The 12,090-nt window shown below is 36.3% G+C and overlaps 1 protein-coding gene across 1 annotated transcript; it reads left to right on the top strand.

Annotated features, from left to right (window-relative positions):
* Positions 1–592: 592 nt before the first annotated feature.
* Positions 593–10,373, top strand: LOC104528433 (kelch-like protein 1; the record flags this gene model as incomplete). Its single annotated transcript, XM_010172442.2, has 3 exons — positions 593–642; positions 1,992–2,204; positions 10,202–10,373. Coding segments are annotated over exons 1-3 (435 nt in total), but the record flags the coding sequence as incomplete, so codon positions are not given.
* Between the last annotated feature and the right edge of the window lie 1,717 nt (positions 10,374–12,090).

Consider the following 12,090-nt stretch of genomic DNA (forward strand, 5'->3'; position numbering starts at 1 on the left):
CTGTGTAGTCTTTGCCATATCTGCCAGGCTGCAGGGAATGTCACCATACCCTGGATGTCACAAATAACATTTGATCACTGTCTGTGGATCACTGTCTGTGACCAAGTCCCATCTTTGAAAATAAAGATAACATCCTTGCAGGTGCTTACATATAAATGGTTATATTTACATTAATGCTAATGTATTTGGACCACATGTTTAATTTTTCTTAGTGGTGTTCTGCAGTGGCTGGTGAACCAAATTGTTCTTTAAGCTCAGCTGACTACCCTAAGCACAACAACAATTTAGACACTGTAGACACTCATAGATTAACACTTACATGTAGGTGTCTTCATCTCAAATTGAATCCCACCTGTAGATATCTGATAATCATAGAAAGGTAAATGTGTTAGGCTGGATCCACAGAAATAGTTGCAAAAAAATTGTATTTTCTTTAACATCTCTCATAGAGGAGCATGGATTCTCCTGACTATATTAGTCAGAGCACAAGTATGTCTGTCAGGAAGTACCAAAATGTTCCATGGCTTTAGGGACACATTTAGTGGTAGTATGGTACTTCCTTATTCATCAGCATCCATGCCAATGAAACGTAATGGTAAACGCACATTTAAGTAGCTCTGAATTCATGGAGCGCTTAGGACAGTAAAAGCTTCCAAATGAATAATTGCTTCACACAGACAGCTTTTGCATCGTAAATTGCTCAGTGGTTGGACTCTAAAATAGCCTGTGTTTCTATTAGTTAATCTCCAGGCACTGTAGAAAAGGCAACAGACTGCAAAAGGATTCATTTAAGAAATGAATGCATCATGGTAATAGTGGGAAAGAACAATCAGAACTGTTGCCTCCTGGGAACCATTATAAAGGGAGGAAGGAAAGAAGTTTCTTGTCTGCAGATCGTTACAAACACAAGACATTTTTTCTTAAATCACATTTTCACTGTTTTGAATTTAGAATCTTTTCAGAAGTTTTCCATGACTTCCGTGCAGAACTCAATCCTCATAATAAATTCTGATGAAGAAAATCAACATACAGTGCCTGAGGATAGTATTTTCTTACTTGCTGAGTAGACATGTTGATGTTAGTGTGAGCAATTCTTTTTTTCAGTATAACCAAGATTCTTGAAACCAAGGCAGTACTTTCTAAAAATCCATGTTTAAAATACAATTTTCTGCAATGCACTGCATATTTGATATCTACTATACTGTAAGTGTTAAATTCATTCTGGACATGAGCCTTCCATTGACACTTTTGTATATGGAATAGACTGAACACTAGATCAAAGACTCACTACAGTTTTCCATATAGTTTTTACTTTAGCTTACAGAAATTAATGAAGTATTGGGATTTTTTGTTCGCTTGCTTGGTTTTTTTGGTTTTGTGGGGGGTTTTTTTGTTTGTTTGTTTTGGGTTTTTTTTTTTTTCAAGAATGGAGAATTAGAAGCTTGTGAACCTGTTCAGTGTTAAAGAATGACACAAAATAGAATATTAAAATACAGGACAGCAGTTGTCAGTCTAATTCCCACTACTTAGAAGCACAATAAAAGCACAGAAAAACTATAGTGAACAGATTGTGTATTTCTTGTTTGTCTGGATTACCAATTATAAGTTAACATTTCCACTGTCACCTGATGAGCAGTTAGACGGCAACTCTGCTTAAATGTTTTATAAATCTACAGAGACAAATTTGCATGTCACTTTTGGCACTCTTTGCAGTATATGCTGTAATCGAATAATGAAAATATTAATGACCAAAATTAAAATTTCTTCTTTTCTATTCAGGTGAGCAAAGCATTAAGTAATATGTTCATTTGGTAATAATATTAAAATAAACTATTTTTGCTGACCATATGAAATTCGTATGAATTCGAGAGATTTATATGTTTTTTTCCTATTTGCTGATGTCAGATAAAAGACCAGATGCTTTTTGGTTTTATTTCTACAATTCTGAGCTCTTGTTTTATTAACATTTTTATTTGTGTGGACTTTCTTAGGTTATATTCAGTTGGAGGTCGGGATGGAAGTTCCTGTCTGAGTTCAATGGAATATTATGATCCTCACACAAATAAATGGAATATGTGTGCTCCTATGTGTAAGAGAAGAGGAGGTGTAGGAGTAGCTACATGTGATGGCTTTCTTTACGCAGTTGGAGGACATGATGCTCCTGCTTCTAACCATTGTTCTCGACTGCTGGACTATGTAGAAAGGTATCCAATTATACCTGCATTTTTTGAATACAAAATAATGCCCAGTAACATATTTTTCTTGCCTAAGTGATAATAAAATTAAAGAGATGTTTTTTACCCCAAGAAATGCCAACTTATTATTTCCTTGAAAATTCCATAGAGGTTTGTAGAAGACAATTTCTTTGGAGGTTATTTTCTTTCCTTTTTTTTTTTTTTTTTTTTTTTTTTTTTTTCAGTACTATTTTACATTATCATGGATGCTAAACTCCACTCTTTTCACATGTCATTTAAAAAAAAAAAAATCTTTGTTTTTAAGGCATAATAGTACACATTACAGAGTCATAAACTAAATTTTGCAGAGATAAAAATCAGCATTGAAATAATTTTAGACACTACATTGTGTTTAGAAGTATTTTGCAACTCTAAAAATGTTGCTGAGCAAAGAAGAAATACAGAACTGCTTAAGTGGTACGTATTTACAGTACCTGACATTACTTTGTTTAGCAGCACTGACACTTCCTGACTTGTTGATATAAGCTTTACACATTGTATTTACAGTAGCCTGAATTTTGCAAGTGGATATTCTGCAAATTCAATGTAGTAGGGCAGTACCACACAGTTGGTGTGATTATAGCATTCAGTTGGAAAGTACTTTTCAAATGTTTCACGAAGGTTTGACTTTTTTCTATTTCTGTATGCTTTAAAATAGAACAAGGAAAAATAAACTCTTCAAATATGTACAGGTTGCAAAGGTTAAAGTAGATATGTTTGAGTAGTTGGTTTGCCTTAACATACAAGTAAAGATTGGTCCTAGGAGAGATTTATCTATTTACTTATTTTCTGAAGGATTTAAATTTTAATTAAATGTCAGTTATTGCTTCCACTGAATCTGACTTGGCATTTACCAGTTACCTGATATGTAATCCAAAAATTATAAGTTAAAACTTACTCCTGCTATCCATGTGATTTTGCTCAGCCTTAGACTCATTCCCACCTCTACTGTATGTAAGCAAATATCACAGACTACCAAATACTTTATTCTCATCTCCAGCAGATGGAAAATTCATCAGAGAAATCCCATTATGCCTGTACTTAACAGGACCTATCCTTGTGGGATTCTATTTATAAGAAACAATAGCCAGAATTTTCAATGAGGAAAATTTTTAAGACTGCTAGTGATAATATTAATAATTATTAAATCTTTCCAACTATTTCTGCTTATTGGTACTTGTAAAGGAGCTTTCCTTTCACGTTTTGGTCTCTGAAAAGAAAATTCTTGTGGTATTGAAGACGAACCACATGCCAACACATTAGTCTTTCTCGGGGTGGGGATTATAACAACAAACTAACCTACATATCCTTAAGCTATTTTATGAACTAGTATCTGAATGACATTATACAGTGTTCCTTGTCTAGGTATTATTGCACTGATAGCAAAAAATTTGGATAATGTACTTCATGGGCAGTTAGCTTCCATACTAAAAGTTGGAGCTAACAAATCAAAACTTGTAAGGTTATTAGCTTTCATAGAGTGGATGTGAATTAACTGGTGGACTCCACTAAAACATGGAAAAAACTCTCAAGGCTCTCCCATTGATTGCTAAGTTTATAAAGGATGTTAGTTGGTATGTCTATTTTTACACTCAAAAATAATGCATCCTCTTAAAAAATAAAAACATCTCAACAACTTAGGAAATCGAAGATTAGTAAGTGATAATGAGGTCTATTATAACAAGTTGGTGATTGCCGAGCTCTCTAATTTATCTAGACCTCTCTGCAGCTGCCTTCGAGAGTGTCCACAGTTCTTCCCAATTTAGTGTCATCAGCAAATGTTGTTAGCAGTCCTTCAAGTTCTGTATCCAAGTCACTGATGAAGACTTTAAAGACCACCGGCCCTAGGATGGATCCCTGTGGGACCCAACTAGTGATCTGTCACCAGCCCAATATAACCCCATTGACTAGAACCCTTTGAGCCTGACCCATCAGCCAATTGCTCACTCATTGCAGTATGTGTTTATTCAACTATATGCTGGACATTTCGTCCAGGAAGATACTGTGAGAGACAGTATTGAAGGCCTTACTGAAGTCCAAAAAGATTACATCGACTGGCTTCCCTTGGTCAAGTAGATGTGGGTAACCTTATCATAGAAAGAAATTAGGTTTGTCAAGCAAGAATTTCCTCTCATGAACCCATGTTAGCTGGAACCAATGACTGCATTGTCTTCCAGGTGTTTTTTGATAACTTCAAGAACAATCTTCTCCATAATTTTGCCAGGCAGAGAAGTGAGACTTACAGGCCTGTAGTTACCACGGTCTTCCCTGTTGCCCTTCTTGAAAATTGGGACAATATTTGTCAGCTTCCAGTCAACTGGAACCTCTCCAGATTCTCAAGAGCATCGAAAGATCATTGAGAGAGGCCTCACTATGACATCTGCCAGTTCTTTAAGAACCCTCAGGTGGATTCCACCAGGCCCCATTGACTTACAGGGATCCAGTTGGAGCAGCAAATCCTGCACAAGTTCAGGTCTATTAAAGAGTTTATCATTCTCACAGTCATGGTTCTCTAGCCCAGGGCTCTGGGGGTTCCTGAGCCCATCCTCAGTATTGAAGACTGAGGTGAAGAAGGCATTGAATGTCTCTGCTTTGTCTATGTCCCTGTTTGTGAGGTGACTCTGCTCATCAGTTAATGGGCCAGTGTTATTCCTGGTCTGCCTTTTGCTATCGGCATATTTTAAAAAGCCCTTTTTATTGTCTTTCACAGTATTAGCCAGCTTTGACTCTAATTGAGCTTTAGGTTCACGGTTTTCCTCCCTGCAGTGGCGAATGGTATTTCTGTAGTCCTTCCATGCTGCCTGACCTTGCTTCCACTGGCCATACACTGTCTTTTTCCACCTTAGTTCTAGAAGAAGATCCTTGATCAGCTAAGGTGGCCTTCTGCCTCAGCTGTGTGACTTCTGACATTTTGGAATTGCCTGCTCCTGTGGTCTTAGGAGCTTAAAAAACTCCTACTTAAAAAGTGACCAGCACTGGTAGACTCCAGCACCTTCAAAAGCTTTTTCCCAGGGGGACCTTACTAAGTAGTTCCCTGAGCTATCCGAAGTCCACTCTCCTTGTATCTAGAGTTGAGGTTTTGCTAGTAGTTTTCCTTCTGCTACCATAGATTTTGAACTTGACGGCTTCGTGGTCGCTGTGGCCAAGACAGCCACCAATAGCCACTTCACCCATGAGATCCTTTCTGCTGACAAGTAACAAGTCAAGGAAGGCACCTTTCCTGGTTGGTTCTCTTAGAACCTGTACCAAGAAGATGTCATCCAGCTGGTTTAGGAATCCTCTGGACCTGTTTGTACCAGCTGTGTGGTATTCCCAGTTGACATGTGTCAGGTTGTAGTCCCCCATAAGGACTAGGGCAGATGCCTTAGATTCATCCTTTAGTTCCTTAAAGAACAGCTCATCAATGTCATCATGCTGGCTGGGTGGCCTATAGTAGACTCCCACAATGACATCTGCTTTAATTGTCTGTCTCTTAATCCTTACCCAGAGGTTTTCAAATGTGCCATCACCAACTGAAAGCTGCACACAGTCCAGTCCCTCTGCTACATACAGTGCAACCACCACCCCCCTGCCCCCACCTTGCCTGCCCTGCCTATCCCTCCTGAAGAGCCTGTGTCCATCCATGTCCATGGCACACCATTCACAGGACTCATCCCACCAGGTTTCCATTATGCCAGTGATGTCATATCTCTGGGACTGGTCCAGGGCTTCTAGCTCCTCTTGCCTGTTTCTCATGCTGTGTGTGTTTGTGTGAAAGCACTTCAGGTGCGGCTCATTGTGCCTATCACCTTGTGGAGCTGTCTGAGGAATCCCACCAGCACTCAGCTCCTTGAACTTAGGAAGCAAGCCATTCTGTTGCTCGTCACAGGCTATCCCTTTCCCCCTTCCAATTTAGTTTAAAGCTCTATCCACCAGCCCTGCAAGCTCTTGGGCAAAAATTCTTTTCCCCTTCTGAAAAAGGTTCATCCCATTAGATGTCAATAGACCTGGCAATGGATAAACCATCCCATGACTGAAAAACACAAAGTTCAGCCAATGACACCAGCCTTGAAGTCACTTGTTAATCAGCCAGCTCTGCCTGTTCCATTCAATATTATTCCCTGCTACTGAAAGAATCGATGAAAATACTACCTGAGCACCTGATCCTTTAATCAACTGCCCCAAGGCTCTGAAATCCCTTTTGATTGCCCTTGGATTTGTCTTTGTTACCTCTTCACTGCCAACATGAAAAACCAACAGCAGGCAATAGTCTGAGGACCTTACCAGATTAGGGAATTTTCTGGTTCTGTCTCTCACCCTGGCACCAGGGAGGGAGCAGACTTCCCTGTGGGTTGGTTCCAATCAGCATGTTGGGCCCTCTGTTCCCTTCAGAAGGGAGTCACCTATGACAACTATCTTTCTTTTTGATTTGGCATGAGTGGTTGTGATGCTGGGGGCAGGCTGCCTAGATGATATCTCAATTCCAGAAGGACCTAAATCCACTTCATCCGTTGTCTGCCTTTCCAATTCCAGGGCCTCGTACCTGTTGCTTACAGGCACCTGGGTAGGTGGGGCAGGCTGAGAGTGGATTCGCCTGCTGCCCTGAGCAGTAACCTGCTTCCATTCTCCCCCATCTCCTGTCTCCTGGGTATCTGTCTTCCCTCTGCCTGGTGGAGAGAGGATGGGGGGACCTTTGATTCCTCTGCCATGGTTGGCTGGTGCATCTGTCTCAGTGATAGTAGCGTATGATTCCATCAGTCAATCTCCTCCGCTGACACCCTGATACTCCTCAGCCTGGACAACTCCTCCTGAAGCTCTGTCATCAGGCTGAGCAGCTCATTTACTCGGGCACATCTCCCACAGAAGAGCTCACTACTGTCATCTGATACTGACCTGAAACTCGGGCACACCCTGCAGCCCGAGGCCTGGGTGGCCACATGTTCCCTTGAGGGCTCTGTTTGTGTGGCTGCATTGGTTCTTGCAGCTGGAGGGGCCACGACAGACACTGAGGGCACAGCTTTTTGCTGGGTAGAGACCATGACTCCTGCTGTTCTCAGCTCCTTAGTGGGTTTCAGCCTCTCTTTGAAATGGCAGTGCCCTCCCTGCTCCCCCTTCCTGCTCATCCTCCCTGACCCACCGCTCCCTGTTTGCTCATCCTGGTCACAGCCCTCCTGGTGGCTCACGCTCCCTAGGGGCCATTTAAATCTCCCACGGTTTTTCCTGGCAATTATTTAAATTTAAATCTCCTCCCCATTATTTAAATTTATATTTACTTTCTGTAAATATCTAGGGCATCAATTTTTTTTTAACTAAGTATCTTTTCTTCTTCAGAATGAGTCTCTGCTTCAGTCATTTTGTCATTCTGATACAGCCTGCTAGGATGTGCTTTATTCAAATACAAACTTTCTCCTGGAAGACTGTCAAACTAGATAATGTTTTAAAACTTAGTTTTGAGGTTATGTAAATCTAGTGAGAGTAAATATGTGGTTTTTTAAATGCTACTCTTAAAATCTTGCTCAATAGTAATTAGGACTTCCAGTTTTAACTCTTCTAAGGATTTCCCATGGATTCAAGCATTCTAAAATAAAATAAATAAAATAAAATAAAATTTAAAAACCTGTGTTTGTCTGCTCTTCACAAGCTGGGAAAGTGCAGTGTTTTATTCCTTTTTAAAAGTAAAATAATTAGTTCCTGTTTAAGACTGATACAAATTTGGAGATATTTTGGCAGATTTTATAAAGTAGCTGTCTTTTTTAAATGTTACTCAAAACTTGACAGCTATTAAAAACATAAGCAAGTGACCTAGAGTTTTTCCCTTCATCTCACCTTGATTTCAAATTGATTTCTTTCCACATTCAGGAACTTTTATCATAACCCTTCTCACCCTAGGGCATTCCTAGTTATTATAGAGATGAAGTGCACAGTTGTTTTCAGCAGAAGAAAGGATATGAGAAATCTCAGACATTTTCCTGCCAATTACAAAAAACAAGTGCTGGTGCAGTCCTATTTTGTTGACAGAACTGAGTTATAAGAATTCTGTTTAGCCCTTGCTTACCTGCCTAAAAAAAAAAAAAAAAGAAAAAAAAAAAGGTCCCAAACTGTCAATTATATTTAGATTCCCTGCTTTTGCACCTCCTCACCTTGGATCTTGTAATTCAATAGTATTGTATCAAAGAGCCTGTTAACATTTATTGCCTTTAAGCAGGTGAAAATACAATGTACGCTGGTACATATCACTGGTAGGGAAACTCAGCTAGAGGCATACCACACTGCTGTTGAAAAAAATAATTAAAAATTAATATTTTGGGGGTTTGTTACACGTGCATTTCTCTTCCACATATTCAAAAATTGTTTTAAAGTATTTTCCTCTTAAGTTTTAAAAGACATGTATCACATATTTAGACATTTGACTCAAAATTTTTAAGGAAAGAAAGAAAAATGAAATAATATTAATAAATACAATAAATAAAATAAAATATACAATCAATTTAATGGCATTTTAGACATAAAGAGTTGAATACAACATTTTACCATATTATTTTCTGAGAAGTACCCATAAAGCCAGAAGGATTAACAGCCAGTAGATGAGTAGATTTTTTTCCCAAAATGTATTTAGCTGTAGAGAACAATTTAAAGAAGGTTAAAGACAATTTTCTTATTGTCCAATTTGAAGGTCATATTTCTGGAACAAATGGCAGTTGCAAGCAAAGCACTCTAACATCACTGTTGAAATATTTACATATAAAAAGTTAGAAAAAAATCTGTTGTTCAAATATAAAGTAGGACTTTAAACACTATTCCTACAAGTTGCTTATTGAAAGTATGAATGACTGAAATAGTTACAGATTATCTGACAGTCAGCCTTTGCAGTAAAAGACTAGAATTTTCCTTTTTGTAAAGCATATGTAATACAGTATTATAAATTTCTAGTTAATAAAGTTTGGACTACAAAAAAAAAAAAAAAATTGAAAAAACTTGACTCCACCGAAAAAAATGAATTTATAACTAATACTCTGTCTTAAAGGTGTAGGAAAAAGTGGTTTGATGCATAATTTTATTTAACAATATAATAGTCAGAAGACTTGTAAATAAGTAAGATTTTTAGCCATTATAGAGATCCTTATAGATCTACCTTACGCTTAAGCAAATAATTAAAGTCAGTCAAAGCATTTGTATCCTTAAACTGTTGATTTTCTCCACTGATTATCAAGTGATTCTACCACATAGTAGAGATGGTAAAAGGACAGATTAAATTAATTATATCATACTTATACACTTATATATTCTATTGTAGTAACAATTGTAATGTACAAATGAGGTATCCAGTTTAATGTAGTATTCAAGACACCCTTAGTAACAAACTGAAAGGCACTATCAAAAGGTGATTAATTTCTATTTTACAGATGTCTAAAATAGATACAATGGAATGGCTTCTGCCTTCTGAAATTATTTTTTACATTGTTAATGAATATCTAAATTTATGATTTAGATTAAATTTTTAATTATTAAATAGCTATCATTATACAAAAGGAATTATGCTCTCTGTTTTAAAAAAATCTACGGTGATTGTATCTTAAAACCAGTACTACTACTCTGTTCAGCTGAGTAAATACCAGGAGAAGAATCTAATGCAGTTAAGCATATCTCCTGAATTTTTAGGGACATCTTCTGTCTGCAAACACTGTATAGTATAATCTTAGAAATTAAAATATAGCATAATATAATTTTTGACATAATATTTTAATATGCTACAAGAAATATCCTATTTAAAATATAGAAATAATAATATATATACATCCACATATTGCTCATAATAAATATGTATGTTTTCTCTTTTCTGTTAGGAAGAATATTTTGGCTAAAGTACTAAAAGATTTCTTTTTTTTTTTTTCTTCACAAGAAAAAAAAGGACTATATTCAAGTGAAGGTCAGCATGAATTGACAATTATCTTCTCCCTGGACTTTTAGTTTCCTTTTTCTTTCCTCAGGTATGATCCAAAAACTGATACATGGACAATGGTGGCTCCACTGAGTATGCCTCGAGATGCTGTTGGTGTCTGTCTCCTTGGTGACAAATTATATGCTGTAGGTGGCTATGATGGTCAAACATACCTGAACACTATGGAAGCGTATGACCCTCAAACTAATGAATGGACACAGGTAATAATAAATTATTCATTTATTTATTTATTTATTTTTTGTCTGTAGCATGTTTTGATAGTTGTACATAAAAACTTTGGTTTTCTGGGGAAAAAAAAAAAAAAAAAAAGCATTGTATATGAGGTCACTATAGCTGTAAAACTGATTGTAGTATTTTATTACATATTATATCAGGAGTTTCCTCTGAAGGCAAAAAAGAGATAATTAGATCCTAAGAAACTGGAAAAAGATAGTTAAAGCAATTGTTAGAAATATTATCTTGTTACCTTTCAGACAAATTCTTCTGATCAATTTCTATAGTGAATTAATTTTTTTCATCTTCATGCAGAAGAAATGTCATAAAAAGTATCAAAATGGATCTGGAATTTTAATTGATAACCAGCATATCCTAAATAACCTTCACATGAAAATGTGTTTATTTTATGTAGAAAGCCAATTTTTATTTCATTCTTCAATTCCTCTTTCTTCTGTTTGATGGATATTTTGAAATGTTGAATTGTATGTATGTTCCTAATGTTGAACCATGTAAGATTTAATAGATATAATAAAAATCGTAGAATAATGCAATAAGCTGGGGACTGGTGATTTGGTTGTAGAAGGAATGTATTTTACTATGTCACATTAGTGCTTGGAAATATTTGGATTCATAGCAAAGCCTTAAAAAGAAACAAAGGATTATTTCAACACTTTCTGTCATTAATTCTGTTTTAAGACTTTCTGAAGAAGTAATTTGTTCCACCAGTGTAGATGTTTGTATTTGAATTAGTCACCCTAAGTTCCCTTTAAAGTTAGTGAAGAAAAGTACATACTTGGAAAGCATAATTTATACTAAAATAAGCATTTAAAATAGGCCAGATGCATTGTACTAAAAAAATGCCTATTTCTTTTTACAATTGTAAAGGGGAGCTTCTGTTGTCAAGCTTAAAGGTAGACATACATGATGTAAAATTAATGAAGAAGCCTATCTTTTTTTTTTTATCTTCTATTAATTAAATTACAAGAGACCATTTTTATAACATTTTGTAGGAAATAAGAAATAAATTTGGAAATATTTTCCCAAATCCAACAGTCCACATAATAAACAAACAAACAAACAAACAAACAAACCCACAAAAAACCCCCAAAAAAACAAGCAAAAAAAAAATCCCAAAAACCACAACCCATGAAGAACCATGTTCCATGTTTGGACAGATAGTTAGGAAGCATGTAAATCCTCTGCTTTCATATGTACAATCCCATTAATTACAGTATATTATAATTACTATTATTATTATTATTATTATTATTACATACCATCTAAACTGACTCTACTGTTTTAATTTCAGCAAAATCCAGTCTTCTAAAGTTATTAAACCTCATGTTGTGTTGAATAGTGTCTAAAGCTGACAAATTTACTCAAAAGGACACTTCAACCTGTTTAGGAATATTGGAACCATGCAATTTTGGTATTGGTAACCCTGACCTTGCCTCAGGGACTAAAGAGACATCAGCTACAGTCTACAGATTATAGAAACCTCTTGCATATCAACAGTTCCTAAATTTCACTTTCAAGTGAAAAATGTCAGATGTGAGTAACTTCAATACTACAATATTAGGATATTGTGGGTTGTATTTATTTTTAGGGGTTTATATTCCCATTAGTTTTGACCATTTTAGCACAATGTTGACACAGCACTTTGGCAATCTCTTGCATGGTATGTTCCTGTTCAGTTAATTT

This window comes from Antrostomus carolinensis, unplaced genomic scaffold, assembly GCF_000700745.2.
Source record: "Antrostomus carolinensis isolate BGI_N321 unplaced genomic scaffold, ASM70074v2 scaffold457, whole genome shotgun sequence".
NCBI lineage: Eukaryota > Metazoa > Chordata > Aves > Caprimulgiformes > Caprimulgidae > Antrostomus > Antrostomus carolinensis.